Raw genomic sequence first — 26,549 nt, forward strand, 5'->3', positions numbered from 1 at the left:
TTTCTGTTATGTCATCTCTGCTGTTAAGAACAATCAAGGATTTTATAAATATCCTTAACATTGATTTGACAATAATTCATTGCATGCAATTATTACAAGCTGCTACTAGAAGCATGTATATTTCTCTTAAATGTTCCCTTTAAAATGAGTCAATTGAGAGAATATTTCAAACAAGTAACACAAGTTATAAAATTATAGTAAGATTTTTATATTTATAGAAAAACTCAATACACACATAATAGTAAACACAAATATAGAAAAATGTACTCCTGATTTATGTTAAGAGAAATTTTTGGTTGAGATATGAGGGGAAGGGGCTAGATAAATTTTATCTACTTACTATATGTTACACAACATAGTTCTGGGCTTAACAATGCATACTAATTACTAAGAAATTCAGATTTTTGTTTGTGTGTTTTTTCCAGATAGGGTCTCACTATGTGTGTGGGTCTCTGGCTGTCCTAGAACTTACTATGTAGAGCAGGCTGACCTTGAACTCACAGAGGTCTGCCTGCCTCTGCCTCCCAAGTGCTGAGATTAATTATGTGAGCCACTACACTCAGCTCAGTTTTCTTTTTATTTTTTTTATTTTTATTTTTTAAAGATTTATTTATTTATTATATATACAGCATGTATGACTGCAGGCCAGAAGGCACCAGATCTTCTTACAGATGGTTGTAAGCCACCATGTGGTTGCTGGGAATTGAATTCAGGACCTCTGGAAGAACAGTCGGTGCTCTTAACCTCTGAGCCATCTCTCCAGCCCCCAGTTTTCTTTTTAATGCAAAGGATTTTTATTTCTCCATTCATATATATAACAGTTTTGACTTTTATTAAGAAAAAATACAACGAAAAGGCAAAATGCCTATATTTTCATTATTCTTTTAAAAATGCTCCCATTTTTAATCAATTAATCTGTGTGTAGGAGTGCTCTGTCTGCCTGTATGATTAGTGCCTTTAGAGGCCAGAAGAGCCTGGACTCCCTGGGTCTGGAGTAATAGACGACAGCTATGAGCTGCCATGTGGGTGCCAGCAATAGAATCAAAGTCCTCTGGAAAAGCAGCAAGTGCTCTTCATGGCTGAGCCATTGCTCCAGTGTCCACTACTCTTTCTGAGGGGCCCTTGTTGAGCTCACACTACCCAGTGAGGACTACGTTCAGATAGGGGTTTTTCTTGTAGATGTAACCAACCGTCTTATTAAATAAGAAACACAGAGCCGATTCAGAGAAGAAAGCTAAGAGGTCAGAGCTATTAGAGCCATAGCAAGTGCATGGCAGTGGTGGCGCACGCCTTTAAGGACTTGGAGGGCGGTACATACAGGCAGTGACAAGGCAGTCACGTGTTTAGGTTTACAACCAATGAGAAGGCAGAACAGCTAGACTATTTAAAGACATACACACAGGAAGTAGGCCCCTTTTTTCGGAGAGCTCTCTTGGCTGAAGCAGGATAGCTGAAGCAGGAAGGGTAACAAAACATTTGTTTTTAATATGCTCTTCTGTTTCTTTACATCCTTTCCTTACCCTGAAGAATATCTTAATATCTCTTGAGTCAGCATGAAGGGCATGCTCTGAGAAACTCCTTATGACCTGGTTTGCTTCAGGGCTACCCTAAAGTTATTAAAGTTAGACAAGAACCAACATGCCCACTGAAAAGAAGCTTCATCAACTCCACTACACAAACAGTTCTACTTTGGAAATGAACAACTAGGGCCATAGAGTTAACTTCACTAATGTTCTCGCTCTTTTTCATTATATCCAACAAGACCCATGTGTTATAAAGTACTTGATAGTGACTATGATGGGAAGATTAGGCAGTAGATTCCTCTTCCCCGTCTTTGTGTTACCTGTCACATATAATGCTGAAGAACTTGGTTTTCTTATGCATTATACACACTAGAAACGAAAACAACTGACCTGTTGATCATATCATCTAACTTTGCCAAGTCAGTATGTGGAAATGCAGGTTCCTCATCTTCAATCTGTGGAGGGGCATCACCTTGACCTTGCTCATCAGGAGGAGTTGCCGGGGAATTCTCATTGGAAGAATCAGGCGATGAAGTCTTGATTAAAAATTAAACATTCCAGATATAAGTTTCTATAACACACACACACACACACACACACACACACACACACACATATACACATACACACACACAGTAGTCCAAACACTAAGAGATTAGCATTAGTTTTTAAAATGTTAGTAGCATAAAATTTTACAAAGACATCATTGAAAGCTTATGATTTAATATAGTCTTTCAAAGTTTGTGCTGGATTACAAGATGAAGTAGCAACCTAATGATGAACTTTTACACTAAGGAGAGAGAACACAGCTAAGTCACCAGGCAGAGAATTCAAATGCTAGAAGCCCCATACAAATAGCTAATTTGAAGTCTATAACTTTAGAAACCTGTTTTGTTTTAAACAACCAACAAAACACTTTGTCCTGTATTTACATGCTCACAGAAAATAGAGACAAAACCAATTTTAAACATCTATAATACCACACCAACAAATAAAACACCAGCAATGACATTTTAATTACCTCCTTGTGATCTTTTTATGAACTAAAGAAAAACTGTCCATGTATGCATAAATTTTCAATAAAATTGGGATTGTATCTGTCCCTTTTTCATTCAATATCTAAGTAGTCAAAATTTTCAGCATTACATAAATTAAAATTAATACAATCAGTCTTTGTCATGTATAAATCTTATAGAAAACACATTTTTCTTTAGGACAGGACACTAGAAATATTAACTACAACAGTATAGACAATTTCTTTTAAAACAATTGGCATACATAGTCAAATTACATTCTAGAACCTTCTCAGATACATCTGAGAAACGTTCATCCCACTTGTCACTGGTTTTTATGACATACTAGGAGTCTTAAAATTTATTCTATATATACAGATTTTAAAGTTAAAAATTTGATTAAGAAATTCCCTTTATGGGTCAGCAAGATGGCTTATTAACGCTCTTGCCACTGAGCCTGATGACTCAAATTAAACACCCAGAACACACATTGTACAGAAGTGATTCCCTCAGGTTATCTTTTAATTTCTCTTTATGTCAGTACATGTAAAGCTTATGAGAAATTCAGCCCTGGGCTGGAGGGATGACTCAGCAGTTAAGAGCACCCACTGGTTTTTCAGTGGACTAGAGTTCAATTCCCAGCACCCATACCAGGGAGATCTCACACCACTTCTGTAGGTATCTGTACTTATGTGTACATACCCACACATAGATGCATATACACATATATAATTAAAAATAACAGAAAGAAAAAACAAACAAAAACTAAGCCCTAAATCAGGGGCTGACTAAATCTTTGGTTGCTTCTTTGTGGTCCAACAGTATCAGAGCTTGTGAAATAATTAAAATCCTAACATTAAATAATATGAAATAGCCTAGGTAGTGGTGGCACACACCTTTAATCCCAGCACTTGGGAGGTAAAGGCAGATGGATCTCTGTAGGTTCAAAGCCAGCCTGGTCTACAAAGCGAGTTCTAGAATAACCAGGGCTACAGAGAAACCCTGTTTCAAAAAACCAAAACCAAAACCAAAACAAAACACAGCAATAAGAAACAATGAGAAATTTTATAGGTAAACAGAGTGGTTCTATAGGTAAGAATGCAATTTGCTTTTGTTCTTTTGTTTTAAAAATGCAAGTTATCTTCAATAGATGAACACAATGTGTATATATTAATACCTAACAGACATGTAATATTACTATCACAAACCTAAGACCTCTAAAAATCAAGTATATTTTAAAATAAAAGTAACGTGTCTTTTTAAAACACAGATTTGTTTATTTATTATGTATACAGGGTTCTGCCTACATGTATGCCTGCACGCCAGAAGAGAGAACCAGATCTCATTATAAATGGTTGTGAGCCGCCATGTGGTTGCTGGGAATTGAACTCAGGACCTCTGGAAGAGCAGTCAGTGCTCTTAACCTCTGCGCCATCTCACCTCTCCAGCCCCTAACATATGCTTTTAATCCCAGGACTTGGGAGGCAAAGATAGGAGGATCTCTGAGTTTAAGGCCAGCCTGGTTTACAAAGGGAGTTCCCAGACAGCCAGAGCTACAGAGTGAGAGACCCTGTCTCAAAACAAAACAAATGTAATGTTAACAAACAGGATTTCTTTACACTGAAAAGCCCTGCAAAGCCATGAAAATTGCAAAAAGAGGTTAGAATCCACGCACAGTACAGGTAATAAAGCAGAAAAAAAAGAGAGAGAAAGATAAACTACTACCTCCTGGTTTAAACATAGTAAACACTGGTATCCAACAGCCCTTTGACCATATTTAAAGAAACTTAAATATTGGCCTTCAAATTTATGGGACAGGAAAGACTTTATTTTGTCAAATTTTGTGACCATGTACATTACCATTTAATGTCTCAAATGGGAATTAGAAAAGGAAATGAATTAACAAAGTTGGCACATTTGGGAGGGAGGACCTGGCTTGCTCATTTCTCTCAAGTGGCAGAGGAAGGAGAGGCAGAAAGAAAAAAAAAAAAAAGGCCTTTTCTACCAGACTAAAAATAGAGTATGAAACCTGTAACACCTGAATAGTAAAAACCTAGCCCCAAACCACATAGTACTCTACAATCATAACACTTTTGCTTTAAAAGTTATCCATACAAACCCCACAAAAATGTGTATCTCTGTAAGCAGCATGTCTGTTATTCATGTATACACGTATACACAAACCAACTAGTTTACCCCTAACACCACTACAGGAGCTGCATTATCACAATCTTACTCTTTGGCTTATTCAACCTAATTCTTCAAAGTGTAAAACTGTATAGATTAGAAAGGGTTGAGATAAATTTCAGGAGATGAAAACAAGAAAATTAAATCCAAAGAACATAAAAAAACAATTAAATATGGTTTTGTAAAAGCATGTGGTGTTTTTTATGAGGGAGGTTATCATAAGTCCCCCCAAAAAATTTTTTAGGGGGGAGTAGCAATGTATTAATGAAATTGGTAAGCCCCTAGAAAGATTGATCAGCAGAGAGAATACAAATTGGTGGTATCAGAGATGAACAAAGAAAGACACTGCCACAAACCCCCATATATACTAAAAAAAAAAAAAAAAAAAAAAAGTCAAAAAGATATTACAGGGTCTGGGGTAAGAAGCAGTTTCAAGTTATATAGTGTACACACACACACACACACACACACACACACACTTAGCATATGCAAGGACCTGAGTTCCATCCCAGCACTCAAGTGCACAAACAGTATTATAAACAACTGTATTTAAATAAAGTTGGCACTCTAGATGAAGTGGACAAAAATGACCAAAACAAAGAAAATGATTTTTTTGTTTTTTTGTTTAAGAAAATCCTTCTTTAAAAGATGGATCTAGGGAAAAAAAAAAAAAAGATGGATCTAGGCTGGGCATAGTGGTTCACACCTTTAATCCCAGCGCTTGGGAAGCAAAAGCAGGTGGATCTCTGTAAATTTGAGACCAATATGACCTACATTGTGAGTTCCAGGACAGCTAGGGCTATGTAGAGAGACCCTGTCTCAAAAAAACAAAAAAAAAGAGATGGATCTACATAGAAAATCTGCTTACAAAATCAAGTTTCTCTTAATTAGTAAACTTTACTAGTAAAATCTTCCAACGGGGAATACACATCAGGAGAACCAGAAACCTTACATAAGTCGATTGAGAAAACAGAAAAATAATATTGCTTTAAGAGCTTTAGGGCAAGCAAAAGATTGACCCAGTATCTATGCTAAGGTCTTTACAAACATTATTTCATTTGATCCTCAAACAATGCCATCAAGTTCCATTACTGTTATCCCTATCAAAGGAAGAAACTGAGGCTTCGAGATTATATAATTTACCCAGTAATAAAGCTGATATGGTGCAAAGGTGAAATTTGATTTGAATGCCAATAATAAGACTTCGGTCCATAGTCTTTAAAAATCTTATTGTGAATTGACAATTTATGATTTTATATATGTGGCATACAAAATGGAGTTCTGATTTACTTGGTCCCATAGGCTACACTGAATAATACAATGGTTTCTCCCAGAATCGACAGAGGGCTTAAATCGTTCATTTTATTGAAGACTGACAATGTAAGACATCTGAAAAAGACATTGAAAAAAAAATGTTGTTGAAGCACTTAAGTTTTTTGTTATTGCTGAAGACCTGTATTTACTTTTCTTAAACAAAACATTGAGTTTATGGTTGCTTCACAATCATTTCTATCATGTTTCAGCACTCCGCACTCAAGAATATAGGAGATATACCAATGTGTCTTTATCTTTAATGTCTTACCTGATTCTGTTGGAGGGGGGGCTGAGACTGTCCATCAGGAGCTTGGCCCTGGTTGTCATTCCCTCCAACTGGAGAGCCACGAGTTGTGGCTGTCATACTCGACACAGGGCAGATCTTTGCAATTTTGTCTGCTTATGTAGTTGTCTTAAGAAAAGAAATTATAGTCCACTTATAGAAGATGAAGTACCAGCATTTGTCAGTCTTAAAAAGCTCCAATTCAAGAATAAAACATCTTGCAGAGACCATTGCATAACCTACAAATAGAAGGGAAAAGAGAACATTTTGTTAAAAGATTTATTTATTATGTATACAGTGCTCTGTCTGCATGTATCCCTGCAGGCCAGAAGAGGGCGCCAGATCTCAATACAGATGGTTGTGAGCCACCATGTGGGTGCTTCGAATTGAACTCATGGCCTCTGGAAGAACAGCCAATGCTCTTAACTGCTGAGCCATCTCTCCATCCCAAAGAACATTTTATTTTAGAAATAACTAACATGAACTATAAAAACTGTTGAGCCGGGCGGTGGTGGTGCACGCCTTTAATCCCAGCACTCGGGAGGCAGAGACAAGAGGATCTCTGTGAGTTTGAGGCCAGCCTGGGCTACAGAGCGAGTTCCAGGACAGGCTCCAAAGCTACACAGAGAAACCCTGTCTCAAAAAAAAAAAAAAATCAAAAAAAAAAAAAACAAACACAAACTGAATTGTAAATTTAAGAAAGACCACCAACTAACAAAGATAACAACTTCAACACCCACACCCACACACAGAAACAAACAAGCAAACCTATCAACACCCAGACCTCGGATTTCAGATTCCCTAATTGTGAGAAATCCAAGCTCTATTTTTTTATTTCCCATCCTCATTCCCAAACCAAAAGATCTTAAACCTAGTCATACCATTTTGGGGGCTTTTTCTTTGTAAACAGTAAAATGTGTAACCTATGTGTACCCTAATACAACTTAATTCACCAAGTAACCTTAGTTTTTTTCCCCCCACTTTTGATAAGTTTTTCACAAGAACCCCTGGAGCCCTATCAAGGCAACAGGTCCCAAATCCCGAACAAGCAGCATTCTTTGCAAACTAACAAAAAAAAGTGCACAGACTACTACCAAAATTTTAATTCCATATTCATTAGACCACTGAGTTTCTTTTGTTCTGCAGAGTAATAAAAGTACCTCTGGTATTTTTCAAGAGGTGCTTTTAATGGCACTGATGTCTAGGTTCCTTAACAGGTAGAATTAGGCCTATACTGCACTTAAAAACAACAAACAAAAATCTCCTATGTTTGAGTCTAATATGCCACCAGATTAAGAAACTGATTCTTTATCTGTATTTGGATCTAATTTTCACTACTCTCACTTTGCCCACAATAGCCCATGCATCTTAAAATTGAAGTATCACCTAATCAGTCAACTCGTTGGCTCTATGAGAGATTGCCTGTAAGCATTATGAAATTTCTACCCATAACCTGGCTTAAGACATCCAACATCAAATACACAGCATGGTATATAAAACATAATTGGAACTCCTGTGCTTCAGCATCATAGCTATAAAGTGCAGAAGACTTTCAAGCACTTCATACAACTCATTTGTTTCTCCCATGTGTATACTACAGAAGGTATTATTTTCCCCTTTTCACAGAGTTAAAAATAAGAGCTGCAGTTTATTCAAATCTATTTAGAGCCAAATCTAATTTGTATCTGCCTCTACATTATGTCTTCTTAAAGTAAAAAGGAAAAACAAAGTGTACCTTATCAGTGGGTTAATGAGGAAAATGAAATGGTGACTGGTTATATGTTTCTGATAGAAACCTACTTTTCCAATATTTTATATGTAGGACTGTTTTGCCTATGCAAGCAGTAACCTCAGAGGCCAGAAGAGGGAGACAGACCCCTTGTAGGTGGAGTTAAGACTTAGCCACTATGAGTTCTGGGAACCAAACCCAGGAGGCTCTGATCTGTAACTGGAGTTATAGACAGTTGTGATCTGCCATGTGGGTCCTGGGAACTGAACTGGCAACTTATCAAAGATCAGTAAACCGCTAAGCCATCTCTCTTGTCCACCATATACACAACCATGATATACACAAAGACATAGACACAAACACACAGACAAGACACACCTCCTTCCTTATGTATGTATTCAAAAATTCTAATCTATAGTCAAACCAAAACTATTTGGCAAAAGTGATGGGAAAATCATCCCAGACAAAAGCACTACATAGATTACTAAGGGGCAAAACTACAGAAGTCTATCCATCAAAAATTATTTTGATGATAGATGTTTCCTAAAACTAAACTTTTCGATGAGTTATTTCCTCATATAAGTATTCTTCTAAAACACAACTAGTGGTATTCATAAAAATTACTTATTTTTAAAAATTAAGTTTTTTTTGTAAGCTGAGGAGATAGCTCAGTGCATAAAATACCTGCTACACAAGTATGAGGACCCGAGTTTAATCTTCAGCACCCCCATAAAGATCCAGGCAGCAGCACATGCTTGTGATCTCAGCGCTGGGAGATAGAGATAGGAGGATCCCTGGGGTTTGCTGACCAGCTACTGTAGCTGAATCTTGTGAGTTCCAGTTCAGTTAGTGCAGGTGCTTGCCACCAAGCCTCACAACTTGAGTTTGATTCCTGGGATCCACATGGTGGAAGGAAAAATCCAATTTCTGCAGTCTGTCCTCTTAACCTCCGCGCGCGCGCACGCGCACACACACACACACACACACACACACACACACACACAGAGACACAGAGACACAGGAACACAGGAACACATGCAGTAAGAAATATAAAGGGTATGGAGAGATAACAGCAGTTAAGAACACTGGCTGCTCTTGTGGAAGACTCAGGTTAGATTCCCAGCATCTACCAGGCAGTTCATAATCCTCTGTAATTCCCAGGGGATCAAATGACCTCCCCTGGCTTTCTCAAGCACCAAGAATGCATGCGGTACACAGACATATGCAGGTAAAACACCCAAAAAATTAATAAGGTAGAGAGTAATTAAGGAAGATAAACCAACATTGACCTTTGGCACCCACACAGACACACAAAAATTTATAAAAATTATTATTCAGTGGTCACATGAAAGGTCATGCTATGGAGTTTTAAAAAATTTATAATTTAACAGTTTAGCCCATAGCCATAAACACAAACATCTCTAAGCAATCTTATTTTAAAAATTTTAAAAGTTGCCTGGCAGTGTTGGTACATGCCTTTAATCCCAGCACTCAAGAGGCAGAGGCAGGCAGATCTCTGAGTTTGAGAACAGCCTGGTCTATAGAGCAAGTTCCAGGACAGTCAGTGATACACAGAGAAACCGTCTCGAAAAACAAACACAAGCACACACCCCCACCCCAAATAAAACAGGAAAGGGGGAAGGGGGAAAAAAAGAAAAAGTTAAAGTTACATTTTAATTTTCTTTGGTGGGGGTGTGGGATACCAGGGTGCACAAACAAACCTCAGGGGACAATTTGCTCAAACTCAGGTCTCAACTTCCACCATGTATCCTAGGAATTGAACTTGGGTTGTCAGGTTTGGAGGCAGGGACCTTTATCTGCTGAGTCATCTCACTGGCCCTTCTCTAACCAATTTTTAAATTTAACCTTTCCTCAAGAATAAAAGATTTCATTGTCCTAGCTTTCAATACTCCTATAATTATCAGTATATGAACTCATCATTCTGAATTCTTATGGTTTCAAACATTAAGAACAAGGTTCCAAGTGTGATGCCAGTTCTAGACAACTTCACAACCAATCAATTCAGAAAATGCAAATGAAGGTGTTCAATTACTCTTTGGTATATTACTGCATGTCAACTAAATATTCACATTCTATTTTCAGCGCTACTAAAGCCCTCCACATATATTTTCTAACTAAGTCACTGCCATCTATCTATGGCTCTTTCCTAAGGATAACCTCCTAGAAGTTATAGCAACAGATATGCACCCTGCACTTGAAATTCCTTATGGCAACAGAAATGTACTCAACTTAGAACTGCTTGATAATTAGTCAAATTCTCTTATTCAGGCCTTCTCCATGGTGAGGTCTGTCAAGTCCTACAATACACAATTATGGTACTGAAAGCTTCAGTAAATGTTAGCATCCTTTCTAGGCATTTTCAAAACCAACTTTTCAGTGGTTGTTAATTTGATGAATTTTAAATTAAAAATGACTTCAAGAATGGTGACATCAGAAGCTTTGATGGGCAGTTTCCTCAGTAAAACTACCAACAGCAGGTGAGGAAAAAAAATTAAGTCTCTAGAAATTGTCTTAAGGACATATAACAAACTACAAAATTTTTGATCAAGAAAAATCTACTACATCTCAGTAAGAACAAAGCCTGGCGTTTAGACCACCACAGTTTCATTCCAGAGGAGCACACCAAAGAACAGGGGGCTCTCTCCTTCTAGTTAATGGTAGTATCTCCCTGGGAGAAGAAAGCAGCTAGATTTCTCATCAATCCAGCAAGAGGCTCTATTACAGGGAAGAATATCAGAGGTCTGGGCTCTTTTGTTCCACCCAGGCCCCCTTGTGGGACAGAAGTTCTACTTCAAGGGCAGCAAGCCAAGTCCTAATGGCTCCCACCCCAATTCATCCATAGGGTCGAGGTTCCAAGGCAGAAGACAGGCTGAGAGTCAAAGAGTGGATGCTGCCTCCATGCAGCACTCTACTTAGGAGAAGCAGGGGCTTTAACTATGACAGAAGCCAGCTACAGTCTGCTGCTTCAGTTCTGAAGTGGTATAAAGGTTCCACCAGGGGAAAGAAAATAAGAACAGAAATCTCTGAAGTTCTCTTATAGTAAACTGGCTTTATTTAGATTAAGATGCTGGTAGTTCCACAAAAGCCAATAAATTAAACTATCCAGCTAGTAGTTTACCAAATAGAACAAGGGAAATGGAGCTATAAACAACCATCCTGGGTCAGAATAAAACCTTAAGAACCAGCACAAAGGATTACCCCTGAAAAATGAGAATTTAATTAGATCAACGATCAGACTGTGGGGAATTTTATAACCCAAAACATCATGTAAAACAATAGAGCAATCAGTAGATAACTAGTAAAAGCTAAAAGCTGGGCGGAAGAGTGGGCAGGCAAAGACAAGATACATGCGGTGCTTGTTGGAACACTAAACAGAGAAACACAAGAGACTCAGAAAGCCTTGCAGTCTGTCATCCCCAAGTGACTGTACATGACTATGGCTACATAGGGTCCTATAGGCTATACATTAGGAAATGGCAGGAAAGATTTACTAAAATTGTTCAGCTAGTTATTACATAAATAAGAAAAAAAAGTCCTGGTGGTGGCAAGGTAAAAATTATTACTCAATTTACTACATTGTATGAAGAGTCCAGTTTCACATCAAAAACTACAATACATGAAAACAGGAATGTGTGGGCTACCTACAAGAAAAAAGAGAAAGTCCTTCAGAGAGTCCAAATGTGCAACTTAACAAGGCTTCAAAACAGCTATTATTTGTATCCTCAAATAATTCAAGGAAAGTATACTACTAGTAAAGGAAAATGTTATATCCTTAAAAATAAATTACCAATAAGGAGACAAAAAAGACATTTAAAAAACAAAATCCAAGAGCAAAGTAAAAGGTCTGGAATTGAAAAGTACAAGTTAAATTAAAAATCTACTAATGTGGTTCAACAGCAGAACTGTCACAAGAAATAATCAGCAAACTTGCAGGTTGTTAGACAGCAATCTGAAAGAACAAGAAAAACATGAACAGATCACCAGAGCAATGTGACACACATCAACATAGGGGTAATGAAAAAGAAAAGATCTGTGATGAAATTACGGTCAAAACCTACCCCAAAATTTAATGAAAAATATCTAAGGTTTTAAACAAATTCCAAGTGGAATAAATATTAAGATCAAGACCAAGAAATTTGACAAAATCTGACAAAATCCAGAGACAACTCGAAACAGAAAATTTGGTGTGAATACATTATTTTGCCTCCTCTTAACTGATTTAAAGCATAAAAGGCAAATCTCAATAGTCTAGGAGTTGGCAATGGATTCTTCTAACAGCAAAAGCAACAAAAGAAACACACAAACCAGATTTAACTAAAATTACAAACTTTGAAGGTTTGGGATATAGGACAGTGGGAGAATGAAAGCACCGTATGTGAATGGGCACTAAACTCAATCTCCAGCACCAAAAATAAAAAAATTAAAGGACCAGCAAGATGCCTAAGTGGGTCAAAGGTTCTTGCCACCAAGCTTGACAACCTAAATTCAATCCCTGCCTAGAACTCACATAGTAGACAGAACAGACTCCCAACAAGTTGTCCTCTGACCTCTACACTGAGCACTGACACACAGGTACAGCCAGACACACATAGACACACAGACACACAGACATTCCTATAAATAAATGTAATAATCAGAGTTCAAATGATACCCTAAAGACAAAGAAGGGGCAACCATTCTAAATGGAGGAAGAAAATAATAAATATCTAATTATGGACTTAGATTTAGAATACACAAATATTTGTCCAATTCAATAGACAATCCAGCTGAGAGATGAGCAAAAGATCTATTTCTCTAAAAGATATATAAATGGTCAATAAGCACATGGAAAATTGCCCAACATTATTAGTCACCAGGGAAATATATATCAAAACCATAAATGCATACATATCACATCATATTCCTCAGGATGGAAGGTAGAGAAAAAAGTGGTGGTAAGAATGAGCAGGAATTGGAACCTTTGTGTGTTTTTAAAGGAAGGAAATTTTACCAGGTGTGGTGACACACACCTTTAATCCTAGCACTCTGGAGGCAGAGGCAGGTAGTTGAGGCTAACCTAATCTACAAAGTTCCAGGCTAGCAAAGACTATATAGTAAGACAGTGTCTCAAAACAAAGAGAGAGACAGGGAGACAGACAAAGAAAGGTAAATTCTGATAAGCTATGACATGCATGAAAATTTGGGTGCATTATTTTATATAATAAGCCAATCAGAAAAAGATAAAAAAAAACTCATATGATTTCATTTACGAGGAACACATAGTCAATTTCATAAAGTAGAATTGTGGTGGTTGCTAGCCTTCCTCAATCATACTATTTTGTAGCCATAAAGCTTATTGCCCACGTTCTTGTTTTTGTTTTAGTCACATGCTGTTTTAGAAATTTGTTTTTGCAGTTCTACCTGATCTTTGCATGCACTTTAACCTATGCACTGTATCCTAATTCAGTAACTTCAACCCTTCCATATACCCATTCCCTTCCATTATGCTACCTTAAAAAGGTCTTATACTTACTATAGGTTGTCAGGAATTTAAGACCTTTTCAAATGCGGTTTACTGTATTGGAATTTTTAACTGTTACTAATTAGAAAGTAACAGCTTTGGGGTAATAAAATTGCTCTTAATTCCAATGTTTCCCACAAACCCCATTATTTTTTCATGGAGGATTCTGCAGAACCCAGAGTTTTTTCAGCAATATATGCAGTGTAATACAACAGGCCCACAATAAAAAGTTCTATCCCCAAGTATCATCTTGCTTTCTCAATGTGGCTAATACCTCCAAATTATCAGAAAGCTTTAATGAGAGAATGTACAAGTTTCAGGAACACACAGAAGGGACCTAGTAAATGGTAGTAGTTTAACAAGTGCTAGTTATTTCTCAAAATGCTTACTAAGATTACTACTAGACAGGCGGCGGTGGCACATGCCTTTAATTCCAGCACTCGGGAGGCAGAGGCAGGAGGATCTCTGTGAGTTCGAGGCCAGCCTGGGCTACAGAGTGAGTTCCAGGAAAAGCTCCAAAACTACACAGAGAAACCCTGTCTCAAAAAAACAAAAAAACGAACAAACAAAAAGATTATAACTCACCCTGGACAATTCTTATTTTTGAACCTTCAAAGGTTCCTTAAAATATGATCTCTAGACTGACAAGTGAAAAGTATTCAAACCATACACATTATCAAGATTTTTTGCTTCTGATATACATTGTCACAATTGCTATGGATGATGTGTGAAATACACAATTTCAACAGTTTTACATAATATAGCTGTTAATATTATATTGCACTAACCCAAAACTCTACTATACTTGATAGCCACACTGTCCTTTGTGAAAATTGAATTTCAAGTTTAAAAAAATCTTACCCTCTGCAATATAATTCATAGTGTCATAATATTTCTATCAGAGATTGCTCTAGCTCTAAAGAAAATTTAACAGCAGGGAAATTAAAGAAACCAGTAACAAGATGACATCAAAATTATGCAGTGCTACACAACGCACTAATTATCTGTTGAATGAAAGAACATACAAACGAATCACCCTTTGAGGTACAAATGTATCTTTCCCATTTAATAGAAATGACTTAGTAATAAGCATGCAATTGTGGTCCCAGGTCATGTGACTACAACCTGCTAGGTTTCTATCAATGCTAAGCTGGCTCCAATTTGCTAATTCTGGTTCTACATTAAGAGAATCTTTTAATTCTTTCCTATTACAAATGTTGCTTAGGAGAGCCAGGGATGATGGCACATCCTTCTAATCCCAGCATTCAGGAGACAGAGGTAGAGTTCGAGGAGTTCAAAGCCAACCTAGTCTACAAAGCAAGTTCCAGGACAGCCAGGCTACAGAGAAACCTTTTCCTGAAAAACCCAAAATAAATAAGTAAATGTTATTTAAATATATACAGAAACAAAATTAGGATTAAACTTATTTTGGTTTTAAAGTTATACAAATAAATATAAATTAAATATATAAATAACTATAAAACCAAAATATATGTATTAACTAAGTACAAACAAACCTGTTACTATAACATGACAGATGTCAGAGTAGTTATGACTGCTAGCCCTGAGTTCGTTTGAGTTTTGCATAGGTGTATAACACAACCATCATGTGCCATGTGGGAGACAGCTTTCCCACTTCAATTACCACACCACTCTGTACACATAGTATGCTATGATATCATTTGCCCTTGACACCAACACACCATTCATGTGTTAAGTCTGCTTGCTATTCTCATTATCCCAGAAATCAACGGATGAAAACAGATTAACAACTTGAATGAAAAAAGACACCAAAGAAATACACAGAAAGCCAGAACCTTGTAGGCAATCAAGAAGGGATGGCTCAGCTGGGCGGCGGTGGCGCACGCCTTTAATCCCAGCACTCGGGAGGCAGAGCCACGCGGATCTCTGTGAGTTCGAGGCCAGCCTGGGCTACCAAGTGAGTTCCAGGAGAGGCACAGAGAAACCCTGTCTCGAAACCCCCCCCCCCAAAAAAAAGGGATGGCTCAAAGTACATTTAAGATTTGAAAATAACTAGCCAAAATGAAGGCGATTCTATATCTACTCTTCCCCTGGACATTTTTAACATTGCAATGCTCCTTGTTGCCAGCAGAAAGTTTTTTCTTTTTTCTATAATCAAAAAGCTATTTTCCTATGTCACCGGATTATTAGTTACAGTTCTGCCTCCTGAAGCATAACATAAAGCTAAATATTCGCCATTATCTACCTTCATCATCTGGGACTTATTGGGTCCCTTTTCAACAGAAAGATATACTTTCACTTAAAATTTTTTTATTAAATCCTTGCAAAGTGTACAAGAGCACAATAAATTCCAGTCTCCAAAACGTATCAGCCAACATATGTGAGCAATGTTATTTAAAACATTAAGATATAAATGGCCTATCAAGTAGAAAACCCTTCTGTAACATGTATCACCCTACTCTTGAAATGGCAGCTTAAGATGAACTCAAAGTTATCAGAGTTAACAGAATTTACTTATTTTTGTCAAAACACTTTAAGAGTGATTAATCCAACAGAATGAAATAAGGACTTAATTTAATAAACACTTTAATCAAGGCAGATAGATCATTAATAATTAACTTTATATACATCTTTTTGCCTGGATCTTCCAGAACTATACTGGTTAATTCACAAAAGTAGAAGAGTAAAGGATCTGACAAAGGAAACTGAACAATTTCAAGTTATTTCTCATTAATTATTGGAGATTATCTCCAATGTACAATTGATGGATCTTTGTATACTTAAGAGTTGCATAATTACCACAATTCCGTAGTATTTTCATCACCCACAAAAGAAACCCCATCCCAAAGCTAAGGGTATAGCTCAGTGGTAAACTGTATGCAAGAGACCCTGGATTCCATTTCCAGCACCAGAAAAAGAGAAAGAAACCATATTCCCATCATTAAGCAGTCACTCCCCATTCCGTAACACCCTCTCTTAATCTACTTTGTCCTCTATGACTGGTTTCTTTCACTTCAGAATGCTTTTAAAGTTCATGAAAGTTATAGCATGTATCAGTACTTCACTTCTTTTTATTGCTAATATTTGACTGTATGATGTATACTTTATGAATATATTCACCATTTAAGGGCATTTAGGCTGTTCTTTTTTTTTGATTTTTGTTTTTTTTTAGATAGGGTTTCTCTGTGTAACCCTGGCTGTCCTGAAACCGGCTATGTAGCCCAGGCTGGCCTCGAACTCAGAGAGATCCACCTACCTCCCTCTGCCTCCCAGGTGCTGGGATTAAAGGCATGTGCCACCACCGCCTGACTTATGGTTGTTTCTATGAAAGTTTTATATACATAAATTCCAGTAAGAGCTTTAAAGTATTTTCTGAAGTCTGTCTTTGTAAAATTAATACTAAATTTTAGGTTTAAGTACACAAAATAAAACCACAAAGATTAATAATTCTTAAACAGAAAATCCAAAATGGAAGTTATATTACCAAAAATGAATTTTAAAGAGTACCATGTTCAAGCAAAAAGTGAGAACTTACAATTTAAAATGTGTATGTAGTGTCCAAAATTAAAAAAAAAAAAAGACAGGTCTCCCAATACTAGCCAGTCTGATCTGAAACACATCCCCACCCCACCCCCCAGTTAAGTCTCTCAAGCCACAGCCTACTGCCACACACCTAACACTATTATTAAGAAAAGGGGTAGGTGGAACCACAACAAAAATTTCATGAAAAATTAGTTTTTTTTCATGAAATGGAAACCATAATAAATTATACATATACTTAAAGTTAGTTAACTACCAAAGACATGCACAAAAATGTCTGTGTACTTTTTTTTTTTTTTTAAGAGAGAGAATGAGTCTCACCATGTAGGCCTGGTTGACCTAGAATGCAGATCTGCCTGCTTCTGCCTCCTGAGTGCTGGGATTAAAGGTGTGTCCCACCACGCCAGGCTCTGTGCCAACATTTGTATTGGTAAAAATAAATAACTAAATAAATCACTGAAATCTGCGTGTCCAACAGAAGAATGGATAAATGAAATAAGATTCATTTCATAAAATGCACATTTTTGGGGTTTTTTTTTGTTTGTTTGTTTGTTTTTTGAGACAGAGTTTCTCTGTGTAGCTTTGCGCCTTTCCTGGAACTCCCTCTGTAGTCCAGGCTGGCCTTGAACTCACAGAGATCCGCCTGCCTCTGCCTCCCTAGTGCTGGGATTAAAGGTGTGTGCCACCACCGCCTGGCTAAAATGCACATTTCACAGTAATGAAAGAAATTAGTGAATCATGCAGTAAGCAAATATGTATATACATATATATATACACACACATATCTCATAACTCTAATTGAAAAATAAGAGGTCAAAATATGTTTTTGGAGTAATAAGGTAACCTTCTAGACTACTACTAAAACCATTCTGTATCATAACCTGATTGGTATATAAGTAAATTATCTGTTAAAAAGTAAAATTTTATAGAAGATAAGCCATTCTAAACATCTTAACTTTCTTGGAAACAGCAATCTAATAAGTTACTGGTTCTCCAATCATGGTCTGGAGGGTTCCCTGGTTCTATAAGATCCTTTCTTCCCCCTAGAGATCACCTTTTTTTCCTCAGTAGGCTATTACTTACTAGCTGGGCAGTGGTGGTGCACACCTTTAATCCCAACACTCAGGAGGCAGAAGATCTCTGTGAGTTTGAGGCCAGCCTGGTCTACAAAGCGAGTTCCAGAACCCTGTCTCGAAAAACCAAAAAAAAAAAAAAAAAAGGAAAAAGAAAAACGAAACAAAAAAGTCAAGAACTTAATCTCTGTACGGTACCTTGGCTTTGCAGATAAGTCAAAAGGCCCAAAAGGTTCATGAAAATTATTTATGCCGGGCAGTGGTGGCGCATGCCTTTAATCTCAGCACTCGGGAGGCAGAGGCAGGCGGATCTCTGTGAGTTCGAGGCCAGCCTGGACTACACAGAGTGAGTTCCAGGAAAGGAGCAAAGCTACACAGAGAAACTCTGTCTCGAAAAAGAAAGTTATTTATAATAGATCTGGATAGCTGAAACTGCGAAACAGTTCTGATTGGTTCCAACAAACTTCTACTGACTACCCCTATTCTCACTTAAAATGAAAAGGGAGGTCTGAGAAAACAAATCCTACAAAATAATAAGCAATAAAATCGCAGCTATCTTAAACAGATTATTCACCTATTTTTACAAGTTCAATTATTTTTAAAGTAGCAAAATAACACCTACACAAAACAAGGAGAGCCTACGGTTAATGCTTTCTGGTGCCAGATCCTGGCCCCCTTACATGTCGAGGATGAGGGTGATAAACATATTTAGATAATCCACCCTTTAATGTAAAGGCACCCATTGCAAGAGTAGTCATTCTATAACACAGATTTTATTCTGTGACCTTTCAATATATCTCAGCAAACAGCAACTCCCAGTAGGAGGGAATTGGAGCTAAGAGAAGCTGAAAGAAATAGATGTTTTTGCTCTAGTGTCTATATAGAAACAAAGATAGTTTTGTGGATCCCATTTTTATTTCATTCTTAAAATCTTCAAAATCTTTATTACATTACAGAACTATTATAATCTCAGTTCCCTGCTACCTCTCCATTTCAATATATCCACCATGCTATGCTCAGGATCTTTGTGTTTGTACATGCAGGTGAGTGCATATGTAGGCCAGAGGACGATCTTGGGAATAGTTCATTAGGTGTTTGTTGCCCACCTTATTTTTGAGATAGGGTCTTTCATCTGCTTGTAACTGTCCAAATAGGAAAGGCTGCGCTGGCCAGTGAGCCCTAGGGATCCATCTACCTCCATTTATCTACCTCTATTTCCTCATTGCTGAAATTAACAGATGCATGCTGTGCCTGACTTTTTTTTTAAAATGTGGTTTCTGGGGATTTAACTCACGTCTTCATGCTTTAATGAAGACCTATCTCGCCGGTTCCCTCAGAATTATCTTTAAAAAGAAAACCCCAAAACTACTGTCTTTCACTTAAAGGCCATTTGTTTATTTATTCTTTTGTTGTTTCAAGACAGGGTTCATGCAGCCTTGGTTGTCCTGGAACTTGCTCTGTAGACCAGACTGGAAACAAACTCACAGAAATCCTCCTGCCTCTGCCTCCTGAGTGCTGGGATTAAAGGCGTGCGCCATTGCCACCTGGCTCATTTATTCTAAAACTCAAACTTAAATGCCCTAACATATACCTTGTAACCTTAGCCTTAAACTACTTTTAAGTCTCATCTCCCATAACTCCACCCAACTCACTCTCCCTGTTTCTTCTACACTCTACTAGATTTTCCTCTAAAACCTCTCTTTTCATTCTGCCGTTGTACCATTTTAAATAATGGTTCTCAATTTTGCATTAGGTGCACATTTTGCAATTCACAATAGGGAGAGGGGTACTACTGGAATTTTATGGGTGGAGGTCAGAGATGATTAGTAGTACAGCATGCCCTAAGGAATTGTGTGGCCAAATAGTATTTGGTTGATAACAAAAAGGCTAAGAAACAATGCCTGATGGTCCCTCCTCTAATTCACAGGGCCATCAAAGCGGCATCTCTGAGGATCTGCAAGCCTTGTTCAAATCCAAACTGAGCAACCTCTCCTACCACATTTTTCACACTTTTTGTGGTTGGCTTTTTTTTGGGGGGGGGGGGGGTGTGGAAGATTCATCTCAGAGCCTCATGCTTAGTAAATACAAAGCACACACACTATCACTTAGCTACACCCCCAGCTCCTTGCACCAAATACAGTTCTTATGTAACTGTCTGGTCCAACATCTAGAGTCTTGAAGGTAGACGTTAATAACCATCCTCATATCCCCCTATATCTATAATGGTGTCAAACGAATGTCTATAATGGTGTCAAATGAATGAATTTAAGTCAATCATCACAGCAAAGCAGTAATCACAGAATTTAAGTTTGATTTTTTTTTTTTTAACAATTTCACCAAGATCAAATACTTGCTCACCACTTAGCAGTTACAACTATAATCCAAGCCTTTGGAATTGTGGGGGGGGGGGGTTAGGTGAGAAAGAAGACATTCTTATTACCTGGTACAATACCTAATACACAGAGCAAGGGGTGGAGAGACGTGGGGGTTGGGTGGAAGGCTGTGTATTTTTAGTAGTATTTGGGGACAGCAGGAAGAAATAAGGACATTGAAACAACTCCTAGCTTACATTAAAATGACTAACTTCAATGTGTAATAGGAAGGAGAAGCTCTCAGTGAAAGGAAAATCATGGGAAGATTCTTTATTCTTCATCCAGCTGCACAACCACAACAATCACTTTCCCCAGTAAGGTTTGGTGGCTCATGACTGTAATCCTAACACTCTTGATGCTGAAGCAGGAAGATCATAGGGAGCTGGAGGCCAGCAGAAATATGAGAGATATTTTAAATTAAGCACAAAGCGAAATATTCAAGATGGAATTAGACCGTGATAGACTGATAAAGTAGGGTATGCTAGAATTAGTCAAGTAATTCTCTAGGGGGTAATTCCCTACCTGGAAACTTTTTAGAAGCACACTCTAGACCTCCACTGCAGACTAACTGAACTAAACTCTGGGAGTGAGCAGAGGAAGCTTTTGATAAGCCCTCCAGGTTTGGGAACTACTTCTCTTTAAACAAGGACAAGCAAACTAGGAGCTAACTAAATCCAACCTCTTGGTTTTTTGGGGTAGGGGAAGGATTCGGCCTACAAGCTAAGAATGGACTTAACACAAATACTGCAATCAATTTGAGAGAGAACACTGACTTTAAATTCCAATTAAGTAAAAGATTATATTATACTCCCATACCAAATTCCATTTTTTTCTCATTAGACCTGAATTATGCTTACTCGTATCCAGTTACATTTTTATTTCCACGTACAATTCAATGTCCTAAATTTCACTTCTTGGCCCACAAAGTCCAAACTATTTAATAACTCGCCTTTTACAGAAAAGGTTTGACTAATCTTTTCTTTGACCTGAGTTGTTATGAAGGAGAGCAACCAAATCCTTTTGCACTATTGTACTCAGAAACAAACCACTCTGTTAAGGTTAGAATATGGGTCTAAACATGAACTGTCATGTTCTCTTATGTCAAACTTAGTAATAAACAGAATTAAGGAGCTCATATAACTAAGTGAGAGGAAAGTCAAGAAAGAGACCTGTGACCAACCACCAAAACTTACAATTCTCAATAGCCACCAGTCAGTAAAACATGAGGCATTAATTCAGGAATAGGAGTGTTCCCCTTCTCTCCCTTTTTCCTCACTATTTTTCCCTTCCATATTCAGAATGTACGGGCTGGGATCTAATATCCCAGCTAGCAGCTCAAAAGCATCCCAAGGAAAACAATTCCTTTGGTAACATTTGATTAACCTGGGTCTAACATGTTCAAAGTTCACATAAATTCTAAGTTACAGAAAAAATAAAGTACAAGGTGTCATACAATAATGATGCATCTGTATAGATTTAGTCCAATTCATTCCAGCAGAGATGATGGGGGAAGAGGTTCAACTAGTCCACAAGTGGGATTTGGTAGAGGAGCTGGAGGGACCAGGGCTTCAAACAGCAGTCCTAGCTTGAAGGCTTACTCTTTCCTAAGCATTTTACTGGCCCAATGATCCTAGCTATCAGTCACTTCATTGCCTCAGTTTCTCAGGCTGTAAAAGTAAAGACAACAACCCTTACCCCACAATCTCTTGAGTGATGCTTTGATGTGAATTAAAAATTAAGGCACTTTCAATAGGAAAGCCAACAAAAAACATAACATCTAGAAGATAAGCTAAGTTATAAAAAAAAATATAAATCATGAAAGTAGAAGGGCAACTATTTGGGAAAAGGATGAGAAAGGGGGGCAGAGGGAACCAAGAAAAGATAATATAAGGAGGTGAATAATGATCAAAGTACGTAAGAAAGAAACATCTAGAAATCATAATGAAATTCATTTTATACAATAAAATACAATAATTTTTAAAAACTTAAAATTCAAACAACCTTCAGTGTTGTGTTATCCCCACTCCTGGTCATCTCAGCTACTCTGGAAGGTAAGGCAGGAGGTTCAAGGCCTGCTTGGGCTACACAGCTACTTTAAGGCCAGCCTGGGCAACTTTTTGAGACCCGGTCTCAAAATAAAAAGTAAAGGAGGAAGGAGTGGCACTGAGAATACATGGAGGTTAGTGGCTGAGAGAACACTTTGCTAAACCATGTTCAAGGCCCTGGTTTCAATCCCTGCCACTGCAAATAAAACAGGATCCCAATTTTGCCATTCAGAGAATCAATAAGCAGTTATGTAACAGCATTGTTGTAGGTGTTCTATAAATACCCAAAGGTAAAGGACAAAATCCCCTATCTTCTTATCCATTAACTGATGATGGCAAAGGTAATAGTTTAGAAAACAAATGATATGATTTGTTAATTATGGAATAGCTAGCTTCATGAAGAAAGTAGTCTATATATATGCTTTCTTGGTTATGTTCCTTCATCTCACTGGACCATTTTCTTTACTAAAAATGACTAGATTTAGCAGGGCAGTAGTGGTCTACATTTTTAATCCCAGCACTCAGGAGGCAGTCACAGGTGGATACCTATAAATTTGAGGCCAGTCTGATCTATAGAGCAAATTCCAGGACAACCAGGGCTGTTTACACAGAGAAACCTTGTCTTAAAAAAGAGAGAGCCAGACAGTGGTGGCGCACGCCTTTAATCCCAGTACTTAGGAGGCAGGGGCAGGCAGATCTCTTGTGCGTTCGAGGCCAGCCTGGTCTACAGAGCAAGATCCAGGACAGGCACCAAAGTTATACAGAGAAACCTTGTCTCGAAAAACCAAAAAGACAGAGAGACTAGATTCATTCCAGAATTCATCATAAAAGGACTATTGGGGCTAGAGAGATGACTCGGTGGTTATGAGTACTTGGCTCTTGCAGAGGACCTGGGTTTGGTTTTCATAAGCCACATGGTGGCAGCTTAGAACTATCTCTAATTCCAATTCCAAGGGATCCAATGCCTTCTTTTGGCCCCCTGAGGGCACTGAATCCATGTGTGCACTTAACACTCATATACATAAAATCTTAAAACAAAACAAAAAAAGAAGCCAGGTGTGGTGACCCATGCCTTTTAATCCCAGCACTCCAGGAGGCAGGTATCAGCTAGTTCCAGGCCAACCAGGGTTACATAGTATCTCTCCCCCACCACACACACACAAACACAAATAAAAGGCTTATTAACTCAAGTAATTCCTCTAAGTATCGAAAAGATTAATGAGTGTGAGGTTTTGTTTTTTCCTGAATGTATGTATGTATGTATGTATGTTCACCACCTGCACGCCTGGTGCTCACAGAGGTCAGAAAGCAGCATTGGATCCCCTGAAACTATAGTTATGGATGGTTGTAAGTCACCGTGTGGGTGCTAGGAACTTAACCTAGGTCCCTGGGAAAGCAGTTAAGCACCCCTCCCCCGAAAAGGTTTGTGTAGCCCTGGCTGTTCTAGAACTAGCTCTGTAGACCAGACTAGCCTCAAAATCACAGAGACCCACCTGCCTTTGCCTCGAGTGCTAGGATTAAAGGCGTGTGCCACCACCACCCAGCTTTCCCACCTGACCCCCCAAAAAAAATTCTTTTTAAAAATCATGTTGAGGGCTGGTAAGATTCAGTAAAGAAAGGTATTTGACACCAAGCCTGACAATCTTTGAGTTTCATCACAGGAACCCAGATGGTAGGAGAGAAAGGATTCCTTTCAAATTGTCCTCTGACCTCCACAAGCATTCCCTCCCCCATAAATAAATGTATCAGAATACAGAGAACTGACTACGTTCACCAAATGGTTACCAAGTATACATGTGCCAGATGCTTTCTGTGGGGTAAAGGCCTATCAATAAGTGACTTAGGACTGAGTTTGGGTACATAGAATCTACCAACCTAAAAGAACCTGATGAAAATCAAAAGCAATTTTTTGAGACAGGTCCTCCCTACATTGGTCCATATCTCCTCCATTCCTGCCTCAGGCTCCCAAGGGCTGTGCTACAGGCATGAGCAGGATTGTGGGAAGACAAGAATCATCAAAGCAATTAAACAAAATGAATAAAACAAAAGCATAAAGTGTAGGAGTAGAGAATCAATTCCTAAAGCCCATACATATGCCAAGAACGCTCAAAGAATCCATTTTCAGCTGAGTGTAGTAATACTGGAATCCTAGCACTGGGAGGCAGAGGTGAGTGAGCTCATGAGTTTGAGTCCAGCCTGGTCTACATAGCAAGTTCCAGGACGGACAAGGCTACACACAGTGACACCCTGTCTCAAAAAACAAAAACTCATTTATACTATCCTTGATATATCCTTCACTAGACAAAACAAGTTCAGAATATTCTATTTTAAAGAAACTGAAAATAGGACAATCCCATTGGCTTACACCTTAACAAGGTCTACTACTTGTAACTACCTAAATCAGTTTTCTACGAGACACACAAAAATGATGACAATTAAGGCCTAGGAGGGACTTTAGAGATTACTAATCCTACGCCTCTCCTTTTACACAATAGTAGTTGCTAGAACAATGCCTAGCACAAAGCAAACACCAAATAAACATCTGATAGATGAAAGAAAGTCGATGCCTCAAAAGATATTAAAAACATTAATTCTGGAGCAGAAACCTTAACTCTTGAGGAAGGTGCTCAGAACTGATAAATGTGTGAAATGTATGTGTGTGTGTGAGACAGAGACAGAGAGACACAGAGAGAGACAGGGAGAGAGAGACAGAATCATGCCTGTGCAATCAGTGTTTCATATACCTATCAATTTAATCCTTGAACTTCTCCCTATGTTTGGGTTTAACTGACAAAATTAGATTCAAGAGTATTGCTTATCTAACAGAACACAAAATGCACAGGGCTACAAATGCTCCCTTTTTATAAATGAACTGCAAAAAAACCCTCCTAGCCTGGTTGCTGAGGGAACTATGGTCATCAGGCTTGTACTACTCCAAGTACTTTTTACTTTGCCCTACTTTTTTTCCTTTAAATGGCCAGTTACTGCTCCAATTAGAGAATAAGACCAAGGTAAACATACTTTGAAAAAGTTCCACAAATGACTCTGACACACAGTTAAGGCAGAGAAATAACTGTTAGGCAATCATCCAGAATAAAACTGGAAACTTCTTGGTGCGGCATGGTAAGTCTGTAATCTCAAGTATTTAGGAAGCTGAGGCCAATCTGTGCTTTGTAGGGACCCAGTCTGAAACACTAAACTATACAACAACCAAAAGTCATTTGTTGAATATACATGTAAGGTATATATAAACATATGAAGACACAGGACTTAGCATAGGTATGCTTGAAAAATAAATTTTAATCACTTCTCAGGCTTTTGGCAAAGATCAAGTATAATTTTAGGTAAATATCTCATCTTAGCAATATAATACTTTCCCATACTTTTTCCCTAAAAATATACTACAGTAGTCATCATTTTAGTATCAAATACCTGTAATCGAGCACTTAGAAGGTGGAGGCAGAAGGATGGGGAGTTTAAAGTCATCTCTGGCTATACAGTCAGCTTCAGTGCAGCCTAGCTTTGTGAGCTCCTGTCTCAAAACACAGAAACATAAATAATACAAAATTACTTTTAAAACCACTAAATCCCATTTTCTAAAATTCACTAAAGGTACTTGAGGATTCTTGTGTCACATTAAGAATGATCATAGGGACGGAATGGTGGTGGCGCATGCCTTTAATCCTAGAACTCAAGAGGTAGAAGCAGGCAGACAGATCTGTGTTTTCAAGGTCAGCCTGGTCTACAAGGCAAGTTTCAGGGCTACACAAAGAAATCAAAAAAAAAAAAATGATCATAGGGATAGAGATGTAACTTGGTGGTAGCATTCCACTACCCTAGCATGCATGAGGCCCTAAGGAAGCAAGGCACATACATCCTATGTCTGTTGTGGCTATTTTCATTCCATTAATTATCAACCAAAGCTACAAAAATGCTAAAGGAAACCCTTAATCTTAAAATTGTTAGT

At 38.0% G+C, this 26,549-nt stretch overlaps 1 protein-coding gene across 5 annotated transcripts in view; it reads right to left on the bottom strand.

The window, feature by feature from the left end:
- Usp9x (ubiquitin specific peptidase 9 X-linked) overlaps positions 1-26,549 on the bottom strand; it is a 146,100-nt gene that overhangs the window by 89,991 nt on the left and 29,560 nt on the right. For 4 of the 5 annotated variants that reach the window (XM_059250623.1, XM_059250624.1, XM_059250626.1 and 1 more), the window contains 2 exons: positions 6,306-6,559; positions 1,914-2,059 (listed from right to left, as the gene is read on the bottom strand). In XM_059250623.1, coding sequence (XP_059106606.1) covers positions 1,914-2,059; positions 6,306-6,401 — 242 coding nt within the window. In that variant the 5' untranslated portion in view covers positions 6,402-6,559. Of the gene's footprint in view, positions 1-1,913; positions 2,060-6,305; positions 6,560-26,014; positions 26,124-26,549 lie in introns of those variants that run through there. The other variant, XM_059250625.1, reaches the window with a different exon arrangement.

This window comes from Peromyscus eremicus, chromosome X (genome assembly GCF_949786415.1).
Source record: "Peromyscus eremicus chromosome X, PerEre_H2_v1, whole genome shotgun sequence".
Classification (NCBI taxonomy): domain Eukaryota; kingdom Metazoa; phylum Chordata; class Mammalia; order Rodentia; family Cricetidae; genus Peromyscus; species Peromyscus eremicus.